General features: G+C 25.9%; 1 protein-coding gene across 1 annotated transcript; it reads left to right on the plus strand.

Annotated features, from left to right (window-relative positions):
• Nucleotides 1–7,096: 7,096 nt before the first annotated feature.
• Nucleotides 7,097–12,362, plus strand: LOC113559337 (tubulin beta chain-like). The gene is made up of 6 exons (XM_026965036.1): nt 7,097–7,111; nt 9,727–9,783; nt 9,893–10,001; nt 11,039–11,234; nt 11,300–11,459; nt 11,547–12,362. The coding sequence occupies exons 2-6, from the start codon at nt 9,727–9,729 to the stop codon at nt 12,360–12,362; spliced, it is 1,338 nt and encodes a 445-aa protein (XP_026820837.1). The 5' UTR covers nt 7,097–7,111.
• Nucleotides 12,363–17,984: the final 5,622 nt, after the last annotated feature.

Below are 17,984 nucleotides of genomic sequence, written 5' to 3' on the forward strand. Positions count from 1 at the left end.
CATGGACTACGATAATAAGGACATGGATATTGTTTCATGGTCATATTATAGGTGCGATCGTATAATTGCGAGAAACAAAGTTTTAATATTGTTATTTAAAAATAATAATACGTTAAAATTTATTATTATTGTCACTAAATAGTGATGGTCGTTATAACTACTCGTTACCAAGTAAATAACATATTGATACACGATCAATTGTCACATGTCAGCTAATAAAATATGTCATTGACATAAAACTTGTACGTCAGTATAAATATAGGATATATAATAATACATACAACAACTACAATAACTATGAATTGTTAATTTTATACTGAGAGTAGAGTACTTACCTAGTAATGACTCATGAAGCTATAGAGTATGTATTAAATAATAAATATTATAATAAATAAAGGATTGGTTGAAAAAACGTATGTTTGTGAAATACAAAAATAGTAAAACAGTAAAATAGTTTGTTTTCCATTATCTGAAGTACCTATATTATATTAATTTAAAACTATACCTATTAATTTTACATAAACGCAACATATTATGATTTTTTTAACAGTATTTTTAAATATAATTAAAATATATTTTCTGTCGCCAGCTAAATTGAGTACTTATTTTAATTTAAAATACCATCCTAGTTCATACTATATCAATTCTAAATTAGATTTTTATTTAAGTACAAACAAATTAAATAAGTTTTAGTTATGTACTGTGTTCTTTATAAAATATCATTATAATTAAAATTATTTATTATGGAAAATATGTGATACTAATATAATTATGTATTGAACATAATATAATACAATTATTGTAATTGGTAGTTAGTAATTATAACTAGCCCATTTGTACCAAATACTTTTTCGATACCATTTTTGGATGTCAAGTTTCCACTTTTTTTTGAGAGAGGGTGGAGTTCTGAAAAAACGCACCTCTTTCACTATGATCCACTGAAAATGCTCTATTAGCTCATACTTATTTTTATTTATAATTAGTCATTATTTATTTGTATGATTTAATTTATGATCAATAAATGGAAGATCCGAAGATGCAATTAACAGTTAAGAGGTAGATGATAGATCACAATAATTTTTATATCGATGTATCATGCATAGTGTAAAGTGTGAATATGTCTCACTTTAGAGTGTGCAGATAATTATATAATAATATAATATGATGTGATTTGACAATTTTATATTATTATTAGAAATGTCTGTTTACTAAAAGACAATATTGAATGAATATATTCTTAGACTTACATTATTTATTATTTTTAAGTAACAAAACTAACTTTGTCCTTTAAAAAATCAATTATGAAATATCCATACATTTTACTATGAGTTATTGAATACCGCTTTTATAATTAATAGCTACATGTTGCAATAATATAAAACAATTGGAAATTTAACGCAAATTGCATTTTAATGGAGTTGTTTGAGATTTTTGTTCTAGGAAGTTACAAAATAAATATTGGAAATCCGCCATAAACCAGTGTCACATAATTTCTTATTTTAGTCTTTAGACTATGATTTGACAAAGTATCTAACTCATGATAAATTCATTAGTGAGTTAATCTAGTGGCATAGCCAGGATTTTAAAATGGGGGGGGGACCCAAAATACTATAAAAACATAATCAAAAATTAACAATAACAGTTTATTCTTATATTAAGTTGATACAGTCGATGGGAGGGGAGCATGACCCACTGCCCCTCATGGCTACGCCACTGAGTTAATCGTAATATTATAATATTGATAGTAATAAGTATGTAGGGCTAGAGTATAAGTTTATTATATCAATTTTGTAGATTGAGTTACTCATCATTATTTTGAAAATAACAGGGATTTAGAGCTGTTTATTTTTTGCCGGTAGACAACCAAATTTCTGTATTATCCTCATCTTGATTTTATTTTATATTAATATTATATCTGCCGTATTTGTAGTTTATAATGATTTAAATCCAACAAAAACCTTTTTTGGCAAAATTCAGGCTTATGCTTATCACAATATATTGTCTCAATAAATATAGAAAGACTTACATTATAAATAAAATAGACAAATATAATTTTAACAGTGATAAAAAATATAAATAAACTTTATCAGAATTCGGACGTGGATTTAAATCCCGCCAGGAGCCGTAACGCTATTAAATTTGTCCTCAATATTTGAATCGATATATTAAAAAATTGAAAGTCATTATGCTCTAAACGAAATTAAGTTATTAATTTCAGACTTTCAAGACGCCTGTTGGCCGTGGACTGCGGTCGATACTGGGCGATCAGTAGTTGTCTACCGTGTTTGATCTGTCGTTAGGTTGTTCTGCGGTACCGTGCACAAATCTCCCCTCCAACATGCCGAGGAGCGTTGAACCATTTAAATACGCATTATGAATACAACGATATATGCACACACACACACACACACACACACACACATCAATAACATAACCAGTTTTATTTAATATGAGTGTACGACGATGATTAGTCGGTCTACAATATATTATTATTTATTTAATATTTTAGAAAAATATAACCTTTCAGCGTAACAGACTTTTTGGTTTTTGGAGCTCGGAGAATAATTTACGCGCGATTTCGGTTTTTCCGAGAAAGTTTTAATACTTGTTTAGTAATACAGGCTAGTTATATTAATTATATAAAAGAAATATGTATTTTTTTTAAACATACAGGTCACACACATCTCGGACCAAAATGGTACTGAACAATTTAGAATAGTATTTTTTCTTTTATCCTTGAGAGTTGAGAATTTGGAGCTTGAGGTACTTACTTATATTTACAGCCTTACAGCTAGAAATGCTTTAGTACTTATGTATTACTTGATGTTTTCGGACTACTCTATAGTTGATGGCGTATGTTGTTTGTAGGCATTCACTAAAATTATTTAAAACTTAATTTATTGTTACGTGTAATTATATTTATTAGGTAGTCAGTCAATCAACTCTCAAGGTCAATCTATCATTTCTAAAAAATATTACATGATTATTTCTATTTCTATTTTTTATAATGAGATTGTTGTAAAATTACAATTTGTTTTTAGACTATACTTAATTTTTTTTATTATTATTTTGGAATTAATTGTTCAGATCACATCATTAAACATTTGTAGGTAATAATTTATTTATATATAATATGCGGGTTGTTAAAAAGTTATTTTTTTGCGCCTTATTAGATTGACCTTGAATCATATTTTGTGCTTATACCGCTTATGGTCGACAGCCGTTACAAGTACCCAGTAAAGAATGTATTTTGTCATTTTGTTGAATATAAGTGTATGCAAAATTTAATAATACCAGCTACTAGGTACAGCATAATAATAAACCAGCCTATTAAAATCGTTAAGGAACAACACAACTATAAGCCTAACATTATGGTGTATAAGAAAAATAAAACAAAACCTATATATATATATATATTTGTCGTACGTTATAAATTATTTTAAACTATTACTTAATAATACATTTAAAAATAAATAAATAATTTTAATAATTTTAATAATACAACTTATTAAGTTTATAGATACAAATTTACTAAAAATGTTTTTCATAAATTAAATAACTTTAAAGTCATAATATGTGTAATGAACATAATAATAATTGTTTATAGTATTAGGGAAAATATAATAATTATTGTTTAAAATGTACCTTTTTATTATATTAATTATAGTAAGTAGTGACACTTTATGAAATGTATTAATGCCATAGAATATAGAAATATGATTTGTTCTATGATAATAAATAAAATTAATAAAAAAAATAATGTACCTAACTAATTTAAAAAAAATATGATTTATGATCTAAACTACTATACAAATTTAAATTTAAATAATATATTTAAAAACGTAAAATAATATATTATATAAATATTTATTGTCGGTATTTTATAGGTATCACTAATTTGTTTTTAAATTTTTTTTATGTTACTTCATATAGTTTTTTTGTGCGGAGTGTTTTATTTAAAGGATAAAGAAATTTCAAATATTAGAAAATTATTCTATTAAAATAAGAAAAAAATAATTATTGAAATCGTTCATTTATATGCCTTAACCGATTAAATATATAAAAATATGCAAAACAAGATTTATAAATAATACACATGAAAAAGTTAGACGTACTATTTTCTTATACAATGTATCAATAAGACACGAAAATTTATTAAATTGATAGTTCTGATAATTAAAAATAACGGGTTAACCAATGAAAATAGTAATTTTAGATTCTGAACGAAGTGATGAATGTACCCATTGATTTTATAATGATGTGTGTTTTTTTTATTTTTGTGTCTGTCATCACGTTTTGGAGTAGTAATAGTGCTTTGATTTTTGACTTCAGCCCCTCTTTGAACAGGAAATTGAATCTAGTTGGTACAACTAGAGTCAAAATTAAATATTATACTAGATTAAATTTCTAGTAGTTTTCAAAAGCATTAGGAAAAACCCTGAGAAAGTAACCTAAAACGGGAATTTTTGCACATAACTAGTTTTCGTCAAAATCGATTTTTTATTTTGTTGTAACTCAAAAACGAATCATTGTAAATACTTGAAATGTTCACAAAATGTTTATACTAGCGTTATCTGTTTACGATTACATTTTCAAAATATTTAGAATTTTTTTTTAACTATTTATAGACAATTGAAATTTTTGATTTTTCTAAATTTTTTTTCTTGAAATGACAATAAAAAAAAAAAAATGGCACACCAAAAAATCTTTAAAATTTAATACAAGATTTATTCTAAGTTTTACTTATTGTAGTAAAAAAAAAAAATCAAAAACCGTTAGTCATAATTTTTGTTTATAAGCATTTAAAGTTCAAATGTTTACAAAATATATCAAAGTCGCGAAAATTTGCAAAGAATTTTGAAGTTGAAAATTCATAACATTTTTGTGATTTGTACCTTAAGTTAAAAAACCCAATACAAGGTTATCCATAAGTTTTACTTCAAAAAACTGTAAAAAAAAATTCTAGCATTAAACTTTATAAGCGTATAAAATTTAATTTTTTACGAAATCACGTAAAATAATGATATATTACAATTTAAATATAGGTAATAATATAATATATCTTACTTATTATCCTAGACTGACAAATTAGCTCCGTTCAGAATCGTTTTTCGTATACAATGATACCTATCATTGCATTCAAATTTAACACATTCATTATAGTAACCTATTCTCCATCTCTACAATACAGCAGAGCGATACCCATTTGCCCATCCTTTTTTTACAATTAAATTTCTACTTATAAGTCAATCTGTGTTATACAGTAAACAATAATTAAAACTATTAGCGTTATAGGTTTTCTGTAACGAATGATTTGAAGGTTGTAACTAGTAGTCAGTCGTTACTTATACAATGATAATAAATAATTGTTTTAAGCTCGAGTAGATGATACACCTTTATGGTTTATATGGTGATATTATAATGGTATATATATATATAAATAATAAAGTATACGTAGGTACATAGTAGTCGTTGGACGCGTATGTGATAATATAATGTGGTACTGATACATTTACTATATGTAGTATGTTGTATGTAGGTATATAAATATCATGTAATATAATAGTATATCTGTCCTGCTAACCTAATCTACTATTGCTATATAGCTAGTATTACTAGTAGGTATTGTGAGATATTGTGTAATATATTTGTTGGGGGGTTGAATTAATCTGAAAAACTGGACTGTAGAAATAAGAATAATTTTGACTTCAAACAGATGATTCAATAGTTTTTCAATTTTTCGTTTTCTCTGACAAACAACTTCTGAACCCCTAATACCAGATTCTCGTTCTACTGACCAACAGGTAGGCGCCAACGGCCGATACAACTGGCTGGTCTATATTATATCCTTATATCATTATATTACAACTGTTTTATAATATTGATTCGTTATTTTTCCTCTTAAATTTCAAGTATAAAGTTTTGCTTTTAGGAATACATTGTAGGCATTTATTATTAGTGACCTCCTAAAGAATACTAAATTAAGCGTGCATTCGCTTCATCGTAATCTTCATAAAAATATTTGATAATGAATGAAAAACTAATTCATAATATTTTTTTATTTTTTTTTATGATTATATAATATTAATATATTATACATATATTATACATATACTATCATTATTATCTCCAGCGAATAAATTACAGTAGTTCTACAAAAAAAAATTGTCTTACGCCTATAAATAGCTTATAATTAGTTAAAACATTGTACACATTATGAAAATCGTTGAATGATATTGATGACAGATCTGCTTGATAAACACTGATGTGTATTTAATTTGTCTTGTCAGTTGCCATACACTATGTCACACTAACGAGTTACGTGTTAACATTTTAATTTATTTATATTGTACTAGCCTTAAAACTGAAAATGAAATAAACAATAAATTCTAAATACTAAATAGTAAATATGTAGATAATATAGTTACGTAATTGCTCCTAGATGTAAAACTAAATATTTACTATGTATATTAATTATGAAAATACGATAGCTTAATCAAAATCATTTTATATAGGACTAGTTTTATATACTGACTTTGCCCTGGAAAAATGTACAAATATAAAATATGATAGATACTGTATTGATGTATCTCGTTTTTTTGATAAATTAGCATCGTAGTCCCTCGTGTTGTAAATTAATTTGACCGAAATGAGCAATCTACGTGTGGTTGCAGAATGTATATATTTGGTATATTTAAATCGCTAAATGCAAAAAGGGCACATACCCAGTATTTTACAAAAATAACTTTATTACATAATCGAATTGAAAATATTGATAAATATATGGTTTTGTACAGACATTAATATGTCCTATTAAATAGATCCTTGTTAAAAATAATTTAAAATTTCGTTAGTTGCAGAAAACTGAAAAGACGTACCTATGTCTGGGACAAGTGCCTTTTCTGCATCAAATATGATATTATTATTATATGACACAAAATATTGTTCTTTTTATAGATTTAATGTTGTAAAATTGTTTATTAGTAAGTAAAGATTATATTGGTGGAATCCTTTCAGTAGTTGTGTATAAACGTTCATAACGTGTATAACTTTTAAAATATGAATAATATGAGTTCAGATGACGAGTGTATTAGTCTACTTAAAAGAAGAAAAGATGTTACTAATAATGAAAAATATAAAAGAAATGTTAAAAAGCAAGAAAAAATTGAAGGAAAAAATATTTAAATTGGATTGGAAAAATAGTAGCTGCAAAGAATAATCTTTTAGTAATCCTTAAAGAATGGTGAGTCATTATTAAATCGTATTTAGTTAGTTTTATTTACTTTTAATAACTAGCCCTGTTTTATATTGTTACATTCATTTTTTCTATTTAAGCTGTTCAAAAAAATGTCTCAAAAACATTCAACTAGAAATACTTGAAGATATGATGAAAATGTTTTATGAGCTGCATTCTAAAAATAAACAAGACATTCATCCTCAAAGAACAATAGAAATAAAAGTAATTATAAGAAAACAAAAATGAATAGAAACAAAAGAAGGAAAAGAAAAACCAAAATTCAAAATTATTCAGTATTTTTTAATAGTAGATGGACAGCGTATTCAAGTAAGTAAAAATGCTTTAATTAATGTTTATAATATTTTTAATAAAAAAATTATATGGCTGGTAAATTTGTAAGAGCATAAAATTATCCCAGTTGATATGAGGGACAACAATATTAATGCTAATACTTAAGTCCACCTGACTACTGTCAAAAAATACATGGACTTTGTTATCGTAAATTATATGAATGCAGTTCAAATTAATTTAACTAATTTAAAAAAAGTATCTGGTTATATAAGTGTTTGAATTTATAAGTTACAAATATATAAACATTGCCTTTGAATTGTTATTCAAATAACATATATATAACAAATTACATAATATGTAATAATTATTTCTTCATATTGAAAATAAATCATACGGTGGGTCGGTCTATATCAATTTTTTTTCAAAATTAGAAGATCTGCAACCAATAAGAGTCATACATATAAAAAAAAACTACATCCATGTGTGATTTACACTATGACAACTTATAGGGATTGAAAAACGAATCTATAAGCACTCCCCAAATCTCAAGGAGTATATAAGACTTGTTAATTGTTTCCGAAGTTTACAAGTTTATAAACCTAATTTAAACGTACATGCATTAATATATACTCGAATACTTTTTTTATTGATATATTATACATGACAATCTCAGGTTATTTGATTTCACAAATCTTTCACTAATAAATCCAATTGAGCAAAATATACAGTAAAAACGACTAACGACCTTATTTGGTACTATTATTTTTCGAAAGAAGTTGTAGTAATGTAGTCCAAATAAATAATTTTGCATTATAGAAGCACAATTATAAGGTAGATTAAGTTATTTATATATTCCATAAAAATAATTTATACCAAAATACAGTATCATTCGCATGACGTGCGTAGTTTAAATTGGGAAAATTTTACAAGGGTTAAACTTTATAATCAATAATGAACTAATCGATTATTTATTTTTCTATATAGTTAATTGTTTAAAATATTTTAATATTTTGTTCAATAAAATTTAACAACTTTTTGTAAAAGTTACAAGTTAAATAGAAAAATATATTACATATATTATAATATATACATAATATAAATATATTTATATTTATTGAAATACCTAATATTAATTTTAATATTTATTATTTCTGATTGCAAAAACAAAAACAATTATCTGTAAATGTCTTAAAAAATTATCTTATAAAGGGTTGTGTAGGTCATATAAATGTTTTGAGCTAGGCATAAAATGTTTAATTCAAAAATCGTTGACTGTAGTTTCACTATTAAGTATGCTTCGATTTAGTACATAAAGGCTCCTTTTCATCACTTTCTAAAGTGGCTTTGAATATTTTTGATTTTGAAACGAATTAAAAATAATCAGTTATAAAAAAAAATTAAAAATTAGGTAAATCTTGTAGATACATATGTATTATATACGGTTTAATTATACGAAAATACCAGTAACAAATTAAATTTAATAATAATAATTAATTGTGTGTCTAAATAAAGAAAAACTAAATTGTTTGTCTTAGGACCGGATATAGCTCGTCCAAGGGTTATCATTTGATGCCTCCTATTCTACAGTCTATAATCTTGTTATATATATTATATAATATTCTACATATATTTAATATTCATTGATTAATACGTGTTACACACTAGCTGCAACACACTTCGTGGCATCTATGAACGGACCACAAGCCACAACCACCATTTGTATCCGCGTTGCCCCTTCATTAATTTATGATAGTTTATTAAACCAGTTTTTAAATTTCATTTTCTTATATCTAAATACTAGAATCCTTACACCACACTCACTACTTTTATAAAAAGTCACTCTTACCACTTTACTATCCAGTTCCTAGTTTTCCATTTTTTAAATTTAATTCATATAATATATTCACTATTTTACTCTCACCAGTTTTCGTCAATTAAATCACATCATTATTATTATATAATAATATATTTACAATACATTTTTATTTTTATTACAAATTGTGTTATTGAATTTCCGAAGTAGTGCTGGCTATTTTAATTTTACTACAGTTAATATTTTGTTTACATTCAAACACATAGATAATTGTATTATATTGTTGTGTAGTTTTCGTCTGTGCTATTTGACGTTCTTATTTGAGTTATTAAATAACTTATTATTACTTATTTATTATTAATTTAAACTTGAATAATTAATAATCATGCGTGAAATTTGTCACTTGCAAGCTGGCCAATGTGGAAATCAGATTGGCGCAAAGGTAATATACTTGTATCATATTATGCAACTCGAGTTGTATATATTACCATAAATATAAAGAGTTGCATAATTATTTTATAGTACGACTACTAATTTCAATAACTGTTTAGTTTTGGGAAGTAATATCCGATGAACATGGCATTGATCCAACTGGATCATATCACGGAGATTCCGATCTACAGTTGGAAAGAATCAATGTCTATTATACCGAAGCACTTGGTAAAAATATTTAATAGTCTAATACAATTTGTATAAAAATTTGCATTACATTTTGATTAATTTAATGAAAAAAATTATATTTTTTTACTATACGGAATAATGTTGAATTATATTAAATGTTTTTGGTGGTTGCTGTTCAAATAATGTAATAAATTTAGTGCAAACAAGTTCTAATATAATGAAAAATACGGTTTACTGCGTAATGCAAAATCAATTAACAAAATACTATGTATTTATTTGTTAATATTTGGTTGCATTTGCAACTATAATGCAAAATAGGTTACGTGAAATCGTTAAGAAATTAATCAAACAACCACATTAGTTGATATAACCTAAGAACGATTAATTGATATAATTGTAGTTGTTGTTAGATTATAATAGTAACAGTAATAGCCAGAAAAAATGTATCCAGCCCTAAAACGTATTATATATGATAAAATATAATTTTTGATTATATATAAGCTCTTCGGTTTTTAAATATAGTAATATTATACTGACATTTTAGAAAAAGTTCATATTATATTTTTGTTTGCAAGTATAATAATTGTAAAAAAACTATATAGTTTATTATTATTAATTATTTTTGGTACATCGGTATTTAATTATACAACTTTATTATTTATTACTATAATTATTAAATTAATTTAATTTCTTTTATAATAATAATTATTATGTATGTACTAAAAAACAGATAGATACATACGCAAAATTAATAATTGTTGTATTTATACAAAAAAAAATATATACTAATTTAAGCATATCGTATAGGTGGCATATTAAATGTTTAAGTTGAATATAATTGTAATACTGGGTCGCATGATCAATCAATAAACATTTAATGGAACAATAATGAGCTAATGGTTTCTCAAATATTATTTAGTGGTCCGTGATCAGTTCATTGAATTTTAATGAACAATTAAATTAACCAATTTTTTCATGCAACCTGACATAAGAATAATTTTTATGATCTAATATTTTAATAAATTAAAACGTAGATTAATATATATATATTTCAATTTTACATTTTAATATATTAGGTGGTAAGTACGTACCTCGAGCAGTGCTTGTAGATTTGGAACCAGGAACTATGGATTCTGTAAGATCTGGACCTTTTGGTCAAATATTCCGACCAGATAACTTTGTTTTTGGACAATCTGGCGCAGGAAATAACTGGGCTAAAGGACATTATACGGAAGGTGCTGAATTAGTGGATTCAGTGCTAGACGTTGTCAGGTATATAAATATAACAAAAGTTATATTATTTAACTTATTATAACGTAAACCATATAATATTTCAGGAAAGAGGCAGAGAGTTGTGATTGCCTACAAGGATTTCAATTGACCCATTCGCTGGGTGGTGGGACTGGCTCTGGTATGGGTACACTTTTGATATCGAAAATTCGCGAAGAATACCCGGACAGAATTATGACTACATACAGTATTGTCCCTTCACCGAAGGTATAATTATCATTAATATGCCTTTAAAGTTTTTGAACTGCATAAATATATTAGTTCTCCTAACCTAATCTATCTTATCTGGTACAGGTATCTGATACAGTCGTGGAACCATACAATTCCACGTTATCCGTGCATCAGTTGGTAGAAAACACCGATAAAACATTTTGTATTGACAACGAAGCGTTGTATGACATATGCTTCCGGACGTTAAAGCTCACAACTCCTACGTACGGTGACCTGAACCACTTAGTGTCAGCGGCGATTTGCGGCGTGACTACGTGTTTTCGGTTTCCCGGGCAGCTCAACTCAGACCTCCGTAAGCTGGCTGTAAACATGGTACCATTCCCACGGCTGCATTTCTTCATTACTGGCTTCGCGCCGCTTACGTCCCGTGGAAGCCAACAGTACCGTGCGCTCACTGTTCCTGAATTGGTGCAACAAATGTTTGACGCCAAGAACATGATGGCTGCATGTGACCCTCGGCACGGTCGGTATCTGACGGCTGCGAGCATATTTCGGGGACGTATGTCCATGAAAGAGGTCGATGAGCAGATGCTCAATATACAGACCAAGAACTCCAGCTACTTCGTTGAGTGGATACCAAACAACACAAAGACAGCGGTGTGTGATATACCACCCAGGGGCCTTAAGATGTCGGCCACATTCATAGGGAACACAACAGCTATCCAGGAAATGTTCAAGCGCGTTTCCGAACAGTTCACGTCAATGTTTCGACGCAAGGCGTTTTTGCATTGGTACACTGGAGAGGGAATGGATGAGATGGAATTCACCGAGGCTGAGTCAAACATGAACGATTTAGTATCCGAATACCAACAGTATCAGGACGCGACTGTAGACGAGGATGGCGAAGGAGATGACGACGATGAGGACGCCGAAGCGTAAATCCTAATCGTTTATATTCAATAACATAGAATTTGAAAAATAAAACGATATTTATAATATATCAAATTTGTGTTTATAAATTAACCAATTTGAACATTTCAAGTTTTCTTTTTTGACGTGTTTTAATAGGAAAACTAGTTATCGCTGCAGTACCAGTGTATTTCTATTTTTATTAATTCTTGAAGAACATAATGGACACTGAAAATGTTAGTGAAGCAAAAGGATACAGTGGTCCTAAATAGGGGGGGGAATTTGTTAGTTATCAACTAAAAAAAGGTAATCATCTATTTAAAAAAAAACTTTGTTGGAATATATGATACTTCTTTGTGAACGGGGGGGGGGTATTGCCCCAATTGCTCCCCTTGTATCCGCCTTTGTAGTGGAGTAACATTGGAAAAAGGATTAAGTTGTCATCTATATAGTTACAATTATAATATATAATATATATTATATTGACATTTTAGATCTGTTAAAATTGCAAAATATTCAAAAGTGACCCAATAATGATCCAATTCATAAAAGTAATTTTTTTGTACATAAAAAAGGGGGCATTACATTTATTATACCTAGCTAGTAGATATATTCAAATTCTTAAAAAAAAATATTTTAGCGTATTATAAGTTAAATGTATAAAGTTATTAGCAATGCTATTTTGTTTAGCTTAAAGTATAACTGTAAATTATTACATTTCAAAATAAATAAATTATAAGTAAATATTAAATATTTAGTATAGTAAACTAACATATTAATATAATAATAATAATAATAATATTAATTCAGCTATTTTTAAATATACATCATGTATGAGGTAATTCAACAAAAATCATACAATAACAATTTAATTTTAACAATGCATGATTTTTATAAAATAATAAATAAATAAAGAAAATGCAAATATATTTTTTTAAATTTTATATTACTGCTCAGTAGTTATGAATAATACCATTGATTTTAGAATATACTATATTTTAAAATCAATGATAATATTATACTAACTAGTCGTTACTTACTACTTATTACTTAATAGTAATAACTAATAATTTATTTTTATCTACTATACTGCAGTATACATAATATACTACATATATATATAATATTTAAAATGACTAATATAGTAATTAATAACTTGGTTTAAAAAAAATATCAATATAACACTATTTACAGTTGAAATTGTGTAAAATCTATAGGTTTCTATACTGTATTAAATATTAACCTATATATTTTAAATATCAAACTACATATTGTCAAAAAATTATGATATTTATATATTATTATATAATATTAATGTAGGTACATTATAAATTATTATGAAAGCAGTGGTTCTTTGGATCCACAGAATAGAGTATTATATAGAGATTCAGTTAATTTTTGAGCCTGCCTAATTATATAAATTTAATTTGAAAGTAGTATAATTTTTTTAATTTATAAATAAACATTATAAAATATAACGTATAGAATTTTTTTTAAACAGAGAACTCAATTATATATCAGATTTAATGAAAGAACTGCAAAATTACAAAATGTAGTTGGCTTCAAATTATTCTTAAATCACAAAAATAGCGAAAGAAATGCAATAATATCAATTTTTTAGAACCTACAATCAATTCAAAAAAATATATATACATTAATATAATATAAACACAAAAACTGGATGCAGTTTTAAAACAAACATAATAAAATAATGAAGGGGTTTCGTCTTCAATTTTAAGCAGTAAAACTTAGAAAAAGTATTAAACTAGTACCTAGATAATTTAATTGTAAGACAAAGTGGGCAAGTGGGTATCGCTCTGCTGTATTGTAGAGATGGAGAATAGGTTACTATAATGAATGTGTTAAATTTGAATGCAATGATAGGTATCATTGTATACGAAAAACGATTCTGAACGGAGCTAATTTGTCAGTCTAGGATAATAAGTAAGATATATTATATTATTACCTATATTTAAATTGTAATATATCATTATTTTACGTGATTTCGTAAAAAATTAAATTTTTTACGCTTATAAAGTTTAATACTAGAATTTTTTTTTACAGTTAATTGAAGTAAAACTTATGGATAACCTTGTATTGGGTTTTTTAACTTAAGGTACAAATCACAAAAATTTTATGAATTTTCAAATTCAAAATTTTTTGCAAATTTTCGCGATTTTGATATATTTTGTAAACATTTAAACTTTAAATGCTTATAAACAAAAATTATGACTAACGATTTTCACTACGATAAGTACAACTTATATTAAACCTTGTATTAAATTTAAAAAAAATTTTTGGTTCTCAAATTTTTTTTACAGACATTTCTAAAAAAAAACTTAGAAAAATCAAAAATTTTAATTGTCTATAAATAGCTTAAAAAAGTAAAAATATTTTGAAAATTTGTTCGTAAATAGATAACGTTTTTGAAATCTACTGGACATTTTTTACTTTTGACCCCACAAAGTACCAATTATAGATTGATTAATTTTCCCTTTCAAAGAGGGGCTGAAGTCAAAAATTAAATCATATTTCTACTCCAAAACGTGATGACAGACACAAAAATAAAAAAAACATACATCACTGCAAAATCAATACATTTCTCACTTCGTTCAGAATCTAAAATAATATTTAAATATTTTCTTTCTATAATAGATCAGTTTTTGATTGTCTATGACTTACAGAACTTGGACAATAAATATTTATTGTACATAATATTTTACTATTGATTCTTTGTATGCGAATTACTTATGTAATACAAAATAGATATTTATTAATAATAATAAAAAAGGTTTTGTTCGGTTAAAATTTGTAATTGTCTCTATTGAAACTTGATTTATAATTTATATAAATTGATATAATACATTTTCAAAATATATTAATTCACAACAATCTGTTTTTCAAATTATGTATTAAGTATTATTTTTATTGTTCATAAAAATCATAACGAATAAATCATAAATAAGTATTACTTACTGCTCTAGGTTTAGGATAAAAATTAAATAATAGCTTAGTGTTTTATTATATGCTTTATATATTGATTAATTAAATCGAGTGTTTACCTAGTTTTTAAATCAAAGGTTTATCGTTAAACTTTAAGGTATTAGTTTATAGTGTATGAATATCAAACATTTTAAACTACTGTTGTCAAACTATGTAGTCTGGTTAAAATTAATTATGAATAACGTTCTCAAAGAACGGAACACGCGTGTATCAATTGTATCATACAATCATACGTATAATAATTAATAGTATAATAACATTAATAACAAAATATGATATATTTTCGACGAATATTATTTTGTTATAAAAACTCTACGTTATGCACGTTCTATCCGTTAAAAGTGAGAGAAAGTATGGTAAACCGTACTGTGTATAACATTTATATTAGGACTTTTTGGACTTACCAATGTTTTTCGGAAACCAGCTGATTTTGCTTGAATTAATGTAGCGTCATAATTCAGTTTATTTATAAAACTTTTCTGTTTTAATATACTTAATGCAATATCGAAAATCGAAATCTATATAATATTATCTACTGAAAAGTACTTTGCCATTTGATTAGTTTTTATATAAATTCACTGAGAGCGCTGTATGATACGTTAGGTATTTGACGGCGATCAATCTGTTACTGTATAAAATTACTTGTGGTAACAATTTTAGGACCCTGGTTACGGTAAATTTTGAAATCACGGTTTACCATCCAGAAAAATACAACCATGGTGCAAGCGCCTCGTAAAAACGGTATAGCGGTAACGGCTGGTAACCAATATTTGTACCATAACCTGACGGGCTTATGACGGGTGGGTTATTTTCGTTGTACATCAATGTCCGATTTACAACAGTTCTTCATTAGATTGTTTTCACGAGAGTGTATGTATGTAATATTATAATAATGCTGATTAATGCAACGTCTACTTTAATTGTCGCAAAACCTCAGACCGATTACTTGTACCTACGAGCTATACGTATATTTGCGAGCTTTATTACTTCAACTTCTGTTTTAAGAGGATGCGTGCCTGGTGAGGTGTCATTGTGTCAAGGTTAGATGAACATTTTGTTTATTGTAGAAATAGAGCTAATATACCTACTGCAGAGTTTTAGCTTAATCATAATAAAATATATAACTTACAAATATGATTCATTATTGACTATTGCATTTACATATTATATAATGTATTGATGCGTCATATGTGTGTACAAAAGTATTTAATATCGATAAAAAAAACTTTTTAAATAGTTGCGTTGTGACGTATAACGATTTTCTTAGTACCTAGCTATAACATAATATTTTATATATTAAATATATTAAATTATTACCCATATTATTTTTGTATTTTATATATTATTATTTATTATACATTGTGTAGTACATTATGCATAATGTCACATATTATTTAGTTATAGTGTCGTAGTATGTTTATTAGCTTAGTTAAAATTAAGACTTTTTTAAAAGAACTATAATATTTGAATCCAGTGCCGTACCCAGGATTTGTTTTCGGGGGAGGAGGCTTAAACATTCATACTTAACTTTATAGGAAAATAAGAAATAATTTAAAAACATATAATAGGTATATTAATATGTGTATATACACATACTATTTAAAATAAAAGATTTCGGGGTGGGCTTAGGCCTAAAAGCCCCCCTACCTTGGATACGACACTGTTTGAATCTCTAATATATCTACTTAATAACATTTAACATTTAATAGAGTTTATGTTAAGTCTCATAAAATAAATTAATATTGTGTTTAAGCTTGGAGATCAATGAGTTAGAAGTAAAAGAATATATTTTGTACCTTAATATTAATTTAAAATGTATTAAAATATTTTCTTCATTTACAGCTTAAAAAATATTAAAAAATTATATAATTTCTAAAAAGTGAAATAATACTATTGGCAATTTATTCAAAAAACGTGAAAAATGTATAATTTTACAAAATGTATTTGGTAACCAATAAAATTAATAATAAAGTATTATTATAAAAATTTAAAAAAAGTTTGAACATTTCGTATAGATTTTTGATATTCTCTGTAGTCTCATTTTATTATAGATTGTAGTCCACTTTATTATTGTCGTAGGAAGTCTCGTATTATATTCACGTGTATAGTATAAGCATACAAAGTTTTTCGATTTACATACATTATTAAAGTTCACAAATTCACGTAAACATTATTATAGCTTTTTAATTTTAACTCACGTTTATAATATATGATTTCTAACTTATAAATCTATATATAATATACATAAAAAAGGATGGGTATATATATACTTCTACAATTATATCTATTCTATTATAGCCATAAGTATCAGTCATTAATAGGTTCTATGTTGAGCAATGCACAATAACTTATCTTTGATTGTTGACAAAAATATTATCTTTATTAATATCGAACTTAACGTCAAAAAACTTGCTAAAAACCATCAAGTTTAATCATCTCACTAAAGTTAATTTTTTATACAACAACCAAAAATCATGTCTACAAAAGCAAATAAGCATAGCTATATTTTTTTTAATAAACTAAAAAATGTTTTTATTTTTTTAAATTAATAATATTATTAAGTTTTTTTTCAAATGTTTAATTTAATTAATTTTCTTATTACTAGTACCTACTATAAATAAAAATATAAAACATGAATGAAAACATGAG

The sequence above is a fragment of the Rhopalosiphum maidis genome, chromosome 3 (assembly GCF_003676215.2).
Source record: "Rhopalosiphum maidis isolate BTI-1 chromosome 3, ASM367621v3, whole genome shotgun sequence".
NCBI classification, from domain to species: domain Eukaryota; kingdom Metazoa; phylum Arthropoda; class Insecta; order Hemiptera; family Aphididae; genus Rhopalosiphum; species Rhopalosiphum maidis.